Genomic DNA, 11,669 nt, shown 5'->3' with positions numbered 1-11,669 from the left:
GCAAACATCGGATGATTTCACTTTAGCTCGATAGCACGTCGCAAAATACATTATAGCTCCGTTATTTTTAATTTCTTTGACTTAAAACTTGGTATAAAGTCAGATAATGTTGTGAAGATACTATATATATATAAAAATAGTACATGCACCTGCTTTAGTTTGAGGTAGTGCAAGGTCGCGTGTGGTCGCGTGCGGTCGCGTAGTAATTAGTCAGACCGACCACTGGCAGTGGCAATCAAAGATGGCGTGTGATTTCAAGCAACTTTCTGTGTTTTGGAGTTCATTAAATGTTGGGATGAATATGTCAGGTTTGAGGATGCACATTTCTGTAGGTTCATCTCGGTATTCCACCCCCTCGGCTTTCTGTTGTAAATATTAAGCTGAGCACGGTGATCGAATGTGGAAGCTACGTTTGGTCAAAGGTCACAGAAGATTTGCGTCGTGCAGCGAAGGAAAGAATCGCGATCTTGTTTCCGAATCGGTACCTCTTTGTTTTTCATTAGACCTGTCATTCTGCCTGCTCGGCTTTGTTAGATGTTTGCATATCGTGTTGCTATTTTCTTTGCTTTTATTATTGTTTCTTACTTGTGCTTCGTTTATCGATACAACGCAAGTAATAAAAGTGTTTGGCAATTTTCAGGGAAAATGGAATGCTAAAAAGTACAAGTACAACGCATGGTGTATTCCAGGATATCTGATCAAGAGTTGGATGCGTTGGTGGAACCAATTACTGCTTCCAACAAGCTTACTGGGTCCTTAATGATACAAGCTCGTCTGAAAGGACAGAGGACAGTACTTCAGGTAACTCTTCTGTGCTGAATATTAGAATAGTAAAGCTTCAAAAAGGAATTTTAAACTGTTGAAAAACAACTGAGAAATGGACCAATGTTTCACAGTCACAGATTCTGATTTTAAAGTTAAGTAATACCGTTTTTATATTTAGTCAAGTTTTGACTAAATATTTTAACGTAGAGGGGGGAATCGAGACGAGGGTCGTGGTGTATGTGTGTGTGTGTGTGTCTGTCTGTCTGTCTGTCTGTCTGTGTGTGTGTTTCGATCCATCATACAACGCCGCAGCTATGGAGGTCAATGCGTTGCTTCGGCAGGGCACTGTGGACTCCCCTAGAGTTGTATTTTGGGACCATGATTTTATGTTTTCCGCTGGAAAACAGTTTACGTTACCTGAATTTGCAGCGTCATTTCCTGGGTGATGGTGTGCATCTAGCAAACGTATATTCCCAAGCTTGGGACCTGTTGGCGTAACATATCAAGATCAAGAAGATCAAGCAACGTCAGGACAGGCCAGGTTGTACAAGTCCCTTCGTCAGGCGATAAACACAGTCGGTTTTTGTGTGATTAAATAATGTTGTAGCCGGGTCAGGTTGCATTGTGCGTTTTGACTGATCAGCTTACAAAGCACGGGTATAGGAACAGGGAATCTTCAAATTGTTTACATTTTCTTTCTTGTTTGATGCGGGTGGGTGGCATTATAAATCGACGGCTCTAAATGGGGTCAACCAGATCGGTAGATGGGAAGTAACTCGAGTTTATGACAGGCTCGTTGTGGATGATGTCCCTTGTCTAAAAACCAGTTCAAGGTGGAATGGTTCTTCGATCAACACGATTGTTGAGTGTTCTGTCAAATCAAGATATCGTGACATGTTTCAACAGTATGTTTCTGTGTTGGTGGATAGTATGGATCAGTGTTTTTCCAGAGTACTTGGAAATAATTTTCAGGTGAGATTCTGATGAACATGTTGGTGTTACGATGCCTTTTCATGTGAGCGTTTGTCAATTCAGAGAATCAGAATATTTGTTCCTGTGGAGGTACTGTATGTCAATTACCTCAGGTGTTTGTCATTTCAGTGAATCAGGAAATATTGGTTCCTGTGGAAGTACTGTTTTGTCAATCACCTGTTATTTTGCCTAGGAGATTCCAAATTTATTTTGATTGTGGTACTGTGGGCTAGGTAATATTTCATGTGGAGGTACTGTTGTCACTTGTGTTGGCTGGTGCCTCACAGATTACAAACACTATTTTGGTTAAAGTACATGTACCGTGGGCTAGGTAATATTTCATGGTGGGGCTGATTTTTCAGAGAATCAGAAAACATGGTTCGCTGTTGTTCTTTTTGTCAAATTAAGCTATAGGGCCTCAGAGATTCCAACATTAGTTAGTATGTGGATTTGTTAGCCAGGTATTATGTTGGTGTGTGACAGTTCAGAGAACCATGATGTAATTTCCTGTTGGTGTTCTGTTTGTCATAAATGTATTGAGCCTCAGAGATTCCAAACTCGTTTGGTGGGGGTACTGGGTGCCAGGATTTGAGTTTGACACAGAAAACACAATTGGTTTGAAGTACTTTGGGCCAGATTTTAATCAATTTCTTTGGTTTGTATTTCAGACTCCCAAAATCTGGTGACAACTTCAGAAGTATGGGATATTAAACACCTTTTACAGGCTGAACAGTGAAGGAGTTGTTAACTCCTGCAAGGAGCAGCAGACAAGTTCAAGGCTTATGTGTAATTCTCAGTAATCTGACAAATAAGGCTGTGTTCACATATCCTGTTTTTTATGCACAGGAATATGCCTCCCAGGAGGGCAGCATCAAGGCGGGTAGCCGAAGTGACCCGAGCCGCTGCAGGTCGGCCGAGGGCCAGCAACCAGACAGCCGCGCAGCGACAACCCGGTGGGTTTGAGTCAGCCACAGCAGGAGGGGAAGAAAGCGCCACTGCTTTGGCCGCGGTATTGGCTGAGCTACGCAGGCTGGGGGAGCGGCAAGAGACCTGCCAAGTGGCCATTGTCTCGCTCCAGAAAGACAACCAACGTCTGCAAGAAGCTGTTTCGGGTGATCGTGAGGCCATCGCCTCAACATCGGGATCGATGACAACCGGTACCAGCAATTCTACCCTGTCTGGCTCGGTTGCCAACCTGGTCAACACAATCACAGGTGAGGCGGCCACCGAATTGGTGCCTGTTGTTTTGTTCGTCGAGGATAAAGTTAAATGCAGGATCTGGGGCCCGGGGCGTCAATCCACAATGACAACTGAAAAGTTTCAAATGGAAGCGTGTCAATGTTAATTGTAATTCAATCTGACAATGATCTCTTTCCTGCGTTCATGCGGTTGCAAACAGACCAGAATTGGTTCTGTTCTGTTCACATAGTACTTTGAGTTCACTTACATGCAAGGGTGATGCACAGTATTCCTATGGAGAGAACTTCATCTTTAAGTGTACTTCGATTAACTGAAGATATTCAATTGTTTACTTCAATGTGGGAGGTGTGCAATGTGTAAATACACATCAACTCAGTCAGTAAGATTTATGTGCAGGTGTATGATGCAGAGCTGTCAGCCCCTATGAAGCTTCATGTGTAGCAATCTTGAATTTATAGTGTAGCAAATGGTGTTTATCTTTTATCTTTATCCTTATAATCCACTGCACCTGCATGTTTATATGTCAAGACACAAATGTTGCAATAACTGTGTTCAGACAAGAAAACAGCAGCAGGAACAAATGAACATTGTAGAGTGTCTGTATAACGAAGTAGCATTTTCTGTTTTACAAGTAGCATGCTACATCGAAAGCGTAATAGTCTGCAGCTCTAATTGGGCCACTAATGTGGCATGGTGCTTTTGGATTCCACAAGTTATTTTGCATGTTGTTTTTAAGGCAAATGTGTCAGAAGCTCCTAAAGAACTTTAGTGGGTAAGCCTGTGACATTGTTGTCCACATAGAGAATACTATATGGTTTCCTATGAAATACCAGTTTTACACAAGTTGTGCTTTTAAATATTAAACTGCGAACAATATTTCAAAACACTAGTGTAAAACTGGTATCAAACAGGAAGCCATGTAGTATTCTGTTTATCCTACATACAGGGTTCGTACAGGTCATGGAAAGTCATGGAATTTGATTTTTAATTTTCCAGGCCTGGAAAGTCATGGAATTTCAATTCAAGTCATGGAATTTCAATTCAAGTCATGGAATTTAACATAAATAAGAAAGAAAAAAAATTAACCTTTAGCACGCCAGCTTTCTTTCGGGTTGTTTCTTGACAACAAAAAGTATGCGGAATTGGAACGAATTACCAAGGAAGATCTTCGCAATGAACTGTGTATCGCGGTGAAAAAAATGACAGTGCGTCAAGTCACAGTGTTAGTGACGGTTATGAAACGGAATTTACGAAAGTGCAGATGGATACAAACAGTGGCTGGTCCAGTTTAGTGAAATGACAGGACCAGCAAACATTACCGATAATCTGACTGCGTAGCAAATGCTTGACTTGCTTGTCAAAGAGACACTGCGTAGAAACTGACTCAAATTCAGTGCAAAGCAAGCCAGTGTCAAAACTGGCAGTGACAAGATGTAAAAAGTTTGCGTGTTCGGAAATGGCGACCTGTGGATCTAGTCATGGAAAATGCTATTGAGGCTCATGGAAAAGTCATGGAATTTTGTTTCTAAAAACCAGTGGGGACCCTGTACATACTGTTGCATGTTCATTGCTGTAAATGTCCCTTTGTCGAAGCGCCCAGATTGAAGAAGCTTAAAAATTGAACCTGGATCTCTCCGAATGCCTCGTGTAATCTTTTATGTCAAAGCAAGGAAATGTCACTGGTGTGGTGTTTACGTTCTTAAAATTCTTCCGAGTGTTCAAAGAAGGACGCTTGTTTCGGTATTGGAGGCAGTGAAAAATCAGGTCCTTGTCAGACAAGACCTCTTTACACATGCAATGTAGAGTGAATGGTATTGTTATGACATGAGTGGTATGTCACGTTAGTGTAATAAGTTGTATTCTTACACGCTCCACAAAGGCACAGAGTACGGGGAGCCATCCAGCGGGTTGATCCTGGTGGAGTAGCTGTCAGAGCTTTGGCGTTGAGGCCCACGAGACGTCGTCTGTACCAAGTATCAGGACCAAACGCTCTCTGGCATCTAGACGGATACCACAAGTTGATATCGTGAGTACAGCTACAAATACATACACTGGGCACAAAAAAATCCTTTTTCAAAATTTGGTGAATGTTGAGTGTGTCCGGTGGTGGGGAGGATGTTGGGGGTTGTGCCAGTTTGAACATGGAATTTGAGTGGATTGATACAGGTGGCATAAGGAATTCTCTTAAACATTATTTTATGACGCTGGAATCTTTCTTTTAAGACCTACATAACCCTGAGATAATAAGGTCTTATAATGGGGGTAAACTTACAGAGGTTATGAGCAGAATATCTTAGAGAACAGCATACCTGCCAATTGCTACGATTTTGGCGCAGCATGCTCCGATTTTGCAGGAATTGCTACGCTGCTACTCTAAGCCCTGAGCTGCTACGCTAAAAAAAAAAAAAAATGACAAGCGTGCAAAATGTTCACTTATTGCTTGACAATCAACAATGAACATTGCATAACTAGTCGAGTACCGATGGCTGGGAACCACTCCGTTATGACTCGATATTGTCCACGTGACTTGCTTAGCAAATCGTGAATTTTATTGCAAGCATTCGCATTTCCGGTGACTCTATGCGCCAATTGTGAATTTGATTAGAATATGCAATGCACTTGTTAAGTTGTAAGCTGTGCACAGTGACGGTGTTAGAAGTGGAAACTGGAGGGAGACAGGATAAAAACGGGGAAACGTAAGGGTGGTGAAGATTATGGTGCAAGTTCCACGCCGATGCGGGCAAATCATTTTCAACGATTTTTGCCGAAGAATTCGACAGACTTTGCGTGTATAGGTAATAATACCTGCTATTCCGACTTGGTTGTGTGACAGACGTTTTCTTCCACACGAGATTACGTTGATTGTCTAAATCTACTTTTTGACGGAAGTGACCGAACAACTGTGAATGACGTCTCGTTATATGGGAATGACGTCACAGTCATCGTCACAGTCTGTATCTTTTGAAGCATCTCATTCTTCATGACGTCTTTCTGTGTCTGCATCCGCAAAATGTTTGTTCATTCCGGAATCTTTGTCATCTATGTTCAGAACTCTGTCCTTATAGTGTCAGACAAACAGGCCTCCTGAGCGAACCACTTTCCAAGGGAAGTTAAATTCGCGTATGGAAACAGTACTGTCGTCTGGGGTGCCGTTTTCAGTATTCTGAGCGTTGAAGAATCTGTAAAGAGAAGAAACGATAACAGCAGGAGAAATAAAAGTCGTGTGTGCATTTTATGTTTTTTTGGAGTGACGATTTTGAGTTTGAATCCGTTCTTGCCATGCTCCTAAAGCGTGTAACATACAATCTTGCATACGTTTGCTTTAGTAGTGGCAAAGAAGGAAAGCGTGTGACATTGAACTATGTTTAGACGGTTGTAATGTCGTAGAGCTCTCAGAATCTTACAAACGTTTTTGATGGCATTTTAAATGCGGGCTTGCGATTCAAATTTAAGATTATGCGAGTGCTACGCTTATAAACACCAATTGCAACTCTGACATTGGGTGAAAGTTCCAAAATGCTACTCTTTGGGCTTCACAGGGGTTGGCAGCTATGAAACAGGGTCTTGAAAATGTCTTGTTTGGGATCGTAAAAGGAAGGGCGTCTTCTAAGGGGTAGGTGGGTAACGAAGGTGAGTCGTGTGCAAGTATTTTCTTTTCTTTTCTTTTTATTTTGTCATTTTCTGGATATGTAATGAAAGACTGGTCCATTGATGATTTCCCCACGGAATACAAAACATATTCTGGTTATACCTTACCATTTCTACTGGGTGGTTATTTAAATTTGGTTGCTTGGTGTTTTTTTTAACAATAAACACCCCTTCAAGTTAACAGAGAAATAAGCAGAGGGGGGAATACTTTTCGGTGAATACCAAGTTACCTAGTCCTAACAAATAACCACCCAGCAACCAGTCTGAATCCTCGATAGCTCATAGGTTGAGAAACCACACTGTGTGGTCACTGCTTGGTGACTGAAAAGTTCTGAATGCTCAAATATTCGAAAGAGGAAAGAGCTCATACATACTGCATTTACACTATTCATTTCAGGTTTCAACACACAGAATCCAATATAAGATCCATAAGTTTGGTTGTTTTCTAAATCAAAATCTACGTTGTACCAGACACAAGGTCTCAAGGCAAGTAACTCTCATATTTTGTGTAGAAAATAGAGTTGTTCCCATTTTGCATTTGTACAAATAAAAAGACAGTAATCTGTAGGTCAATTATATTTCACTTCATAAATAGAACTTTTTTTCCCGAGATACTTAAACATGAAAAGAACGCAAAAATATTTGCCTTATCGTCTTAGCAGAACAACTATGTACTTTATTTTATTCGAAATTAAATTAACTGCTATAAAGAGTTTGCAGAATTGCGCAATTTTCACAGAACTCTTCAACCATGGATTAATCACATGCTTGTGCAGGTAGACTGGCTGAGTGAATAATACTTGATCAAAATAATTATGTGTGCTGTGGGCAGGCTGTCTGTCCAAGGACAAAAAATGTAACGTTGAGCTGTTATCTCAGAAGTTTATACAGCTAGACCTCTGAAACTTTGCACACTTTTAGGGTTTGATGATTTCACGAAGTGACCCCAGTTTCGTTGACCCTCATCAAATTTTGGGGTCACAGCGGGGTCATGTTCGTTTAATAAAAACTTAACGTTGATGTTATCTCAGATGTGTTTTTAGCTAGAGCTTTAATAGTACGCACACTTCTAGGTTTTGATAATCTACCAACTTGACATAAGATTGTGGGCGGGGATGTAGCTCAGTGGGTAGCGCGCTAGATTTGTATCCAGTTGCCTGCTGTCAGCGTGAGTTCGTCCCCACGTTCGGCGGGAGATTTATTTCTCGGAGTCAACTTTGTGTGCAGACTCTCCTCGGTGTCCGAACACCCCCGTGTGTACACACAAGCACAAGACCAAGTGCGCACGAAAAAATCCTGTAATCCATGTCAGAGTTCGGTGGGTTATAGAAACAAGAAAATACCCAGCATGCTTCCTCCGAAAGCGGCGTATGGCTGCCTAAATGGTGGGGTAAAAACGGTCATACACGTAAAATTCCACTCGTGCAAACCACGAGTGCACGTGGGAGTTTCAGCCCACGAACGCATAAGAAGAAGAAGACGACATAAGGTTGATTGACCTTCGTCACAGCCCACTTCGTCAACATCACGGGCCAAAGAATCTAGACACAGCCATCGTCGAACGCTGAAGAAGAAGAAGATTGACCTTCGTCAAGTTTTGGGGTCACAGGGGGTCATGTTCGAATCAAAATATCTTAACATTGATGTTATCTCAGGTGTTTTTGAAGCTTGAGCTTTGAAACTTTGAATACTTGAAGGATTTGATCATCTACCTACGTGACCCTAGTTTGGTTGATCCCTGTCACATTTTGGGGTCACAGTGGGGTCAAGTTTGTAAAAGCTTTACATTGCGGTTTTCTCAGTTATTTTTATTAAATTTCACTGAATTGTATGTGTTATTAACCAGCAGACATTACCAAAATTTTGCTTATTTTTATCAAATTTTAGAGTCCCAGCAGTTAGTGGAATCCTCCTTTTAAGACCTACAAGACCCTTAAGGCTTATGGACATGACGAAGAAAAGTCATATAAAGCAATTGCTTTTCTTGATTTATTTCTTTGCAAAATTGAAGAAAGGTGGATTAAATGGGTTACACACCTTTTCTCAATGATATATATTAAAAATAATGGTCTTGATTCTCGGTCATGAAAAAGCACTTTGACCATTACTTTTTAATATTTACTGAGCATGTTACCTGTACTTATTTCCCAATAACTCTTTAATCAGAATTTGTGTGGTGAAATCACATATGGAAACGGATCTCTGTTTGTTATATTGCAGGTGGAAAATGGTGATTCATGGGGCAATCGATGGCTTTAGCCGGGCCACTACCTTCCTCCATGCCACCGAAACAACAGGTCAGAGACCGTTCGGGATCTGTTTTTGGGTGGAACCCAACGCTTTGGACTCCCGTCAAGAGTCCGCATGGACCATGGTGGCGAGAATCTGGATGTCGTCGCCCTCATGAATGAACACAGGGGAGAAGGGAGAGGCAGTGCGATGCAAGGCCGCAGTGACCATAACCAAAGGATCGAGCGTCTCTGGCTCGACGTCTGGAAAGATGTGGTGAACCCTTACCATGACCTGTTTACTGCAATGGGAACACCACAGGCAGAAGGTGGTCTGGGGATACTGAACATGGACAATCCCATTCACTTGTGGGCCCTCCACTATGTTTTTCTGCCCAGGCTGAACCGGTCCCTACAGTGGATTGTGGAACAGAAGAACCACCAACCCCTGAGGACAGAGCGCAACAGAACTCCCCTGCAGCTCTTCTTCAGGGGGATGCTGGAGAGACGAGCCAGCACATCCACAGCAGTACAGGACTTCTGGAAAGGGAGAAGCCTTCAATCGATAATCGAGGACCATCCTTTGCCAGACAGTCGTTAGGATGTGCCTGCCACGGCTTGCCCCCTCTCTGAGGAACAGCTCGTGCAACTAACGGAGCGCATTGACCCTCGGAGTGGGCCACCCACCGATCAACATGGTCAGATGTTGTTCTCCAGTTCGTTGCCAACATGCTCGAGTAAAAAAAAAGTTAGCTTGTGGACACCCCAAACCTGAAGTGTATAGCAGACCTGTGAACCCATACGATTTTGCCATATTTTGTACGCTTGATTGTCCAGACTACAAGCAGATTGGTCAGTGGAATCACAAGAAAAATTCATTGTCTACTTTTATTTACAAGCGCATTCCAAAGCCGATCCAGTGTTTTGACACATGATTACTGCTTTTGTCAATGAAAGAAGCATTCGTTTTAAATTGTAAACTTATTAGGCTACTTGCCCTATCCGCTCCAGCCACGTAATCGTGCAATAAATCTGCAATATCTTGCATGGCGTTGGGAGGTGTGCCTCAATTTGCGGGTTTGCTTTCAGACCTCAGAGTAAGGATGTGTCTGGGTGCAGACACTTCGCCTTCAAAAAAGTTAATTTGCACTGAGCAGCATTGTGCTGCAACAATGTAAGCCTCAAAAACAATCATAAAGTTTGTTCAAAGTACCAAGCATGGTAGAAGGTATAAGCAACTGTTTTTTTCAAATTGGTTTAAATCTGCGCTCTAATTCTAAACCAATCTTTGTAAAGTGGAAAGTCATTCAAATAAAGCGAAATTATGTCCGCTGTGTATTTTATTATTTTTAAACACAGGTACTGCACCACGAAAACAATATTGCTAAAAAAAAAAAATAAATATATGTACACTTTGTGAAAGAAAGTTGTAAAGAAAGTTTTACACAATGATTTGCCATTAGGTTACCTGTTTAATTGCACCAAACAGACATGGGATTCTTCCGTAAAATTACGGAATTCCGTAAATTTTTAGGCTCCAGGGATCATTCTTGAGATTCGTGCAAATCCGCTGAGAAAATGTTGGGGTATATGTAGGTAAAGACCCAAGTTTTTCGGACGGTCCGCTGATCGCGACGCTCCATTCCATACTATTCTTGAACGGTTGGTTCCTAAAACGGTCAGACTGTTGCTGGTCGATCCGTATGGGAACGCGCTCTGTGTCTTTGTCTCCTACAGTCACTGTTTCAACGTAGCTATCGGGGATTCAGTATAAGCTAAAGCATACCGTATGAGAATGATTCGGCGCCATTTTTACATCGCTTCGAGCCACTTGCAAAAATGATGAGGAAGCTAAAGCGAGACGAAACCGTTCTATCCCGGGAAATTGACCAGCAGAAGTACAAGAAAAATCTCTGGAGATTCGACTGGCTCGATGAAGTTGTATCATTGAGCTGGAAATACGAGAAAGGCCAGAAGACACAAGACGTGAAACTGAAAGTTGGCGATGCTTTTGCTAAAATCAACTTGCCGGGAAAAGCTTAGTGCACTTTGTGCAACGATGTTAATGTTATCAACTACGGTTCCAATGGAAAGACTGCCCTCAAAAGCCACTTGAAAAGCAACAAGCACCTGACTATCCTGAAAACCCAGTCGTGTAATCAGTCACTGGGGTCGTTTGGCACCGACAAGGTAAGAACATTGAAACCACACCGTCACACGCCACCACCACCCCCCCCCCCCCCCCCCCCATCTCTCTCTCTCTCTCTTTCTCCTCCTTATTTTGAGTCTTAGCGTAAAATTAATTTGAGAAACATGGGAAGGAAGAGAAAGGGAGGGGGGGGGCTATGATTAAGCTGAAATATGCATTTCAGGGCCATTTTTGTGTGTCTAAAATACTAAAAACCTTCAGCTTCTGGGGGCTTCGCGTTGCCCCTGGACCCTACTGGGGGCCTTCTGCGGCCCCCAGACCCCCACTTTTTTTTTCCTTAATTATCACTTTTTCTGAATCCCATGTCTGACCAAATTTCTTTTGATGTATCTATAGTATAGATTTATAAGGTTGAAAATTGCTGAAAGTTTTTAAAACAGACTATTGTTTTTGAAAAAGACCTTAGTGTATTTTTAGGTTTATTGATGCTGGATATATTTATATATATATATATATGGCTTACCCAATCCAACGTATAAAGGAACTCATTGTTATTCAGCCATTAAAGACATTTTCCGAATTACAATGGTTTAATAGCCAACTTGCACAATACCCCTTTTGAACAGCTCTCTGGTGCGAAAGATAAGGAAGGTTCACTTCCCTACGGGCAAACGTTTTGCTCTCACAAGCACTGGTGTTCTCTGGCT

At 42.0% G+C, this 11,669-nt stretch overlaps 2 protein-coding genes across 2 annotated transcripts in view; both read left to right on the top strand.

The window, feature by feature from the left end:
• Nucleotides 1–11,669, top strand: part of LOC138966762 (orexin receptor type 2-like) — a gene marked incomplete in the record, with an annotated part of 280,805 nt that overhangs the window by 155,700 nt on the left and 113,436 nt on the right.
• On the top strand, nucleotides 673–10,180 carry LOC138966752 (uncharacterized). The gene is made up of 4 exons (XM_070339083.1): nucleotides 673–801; nucleotides 2,584–2,951; nucleotides 4,817–4,963; nucleotides 8,806–10,180. Exons 2-3 carry the CDS (start codon nucleotides 2,588–2,590, stop codon nucleotides 4,861–4,863), a joined length of 411 nt encoding a protein of 136 aa, XP_070195184.1. The 5' UTR covers nucleotides 673–801; nucleotides 2,584–2,587; the 3' UTR covers nucleotides 4,864–4,963; nucleotides 8,806–10,180.

This window comes from Littorina saxatilis, linkage group LG5 (genome assembly GCF_037325665.1).
Source record: "Littorina saxatilis isolate snail1 linkage group LG5, US_GU_Lsax_2.0, whole genome shotgun sequence".
In the NCBI taxonomy this organism is placed as follows: Eukaryota; Metazoa; Mollusca; class Gastropoda; order Littorinimorpha; family Littorinidae; genus Littorina; species Littorina saxatilis.
The sequence above is the reverse complement of the archived record's forward strand: the minus strand, read 5'-3'. Positions and strand labels throughout refer to the sequence as shown.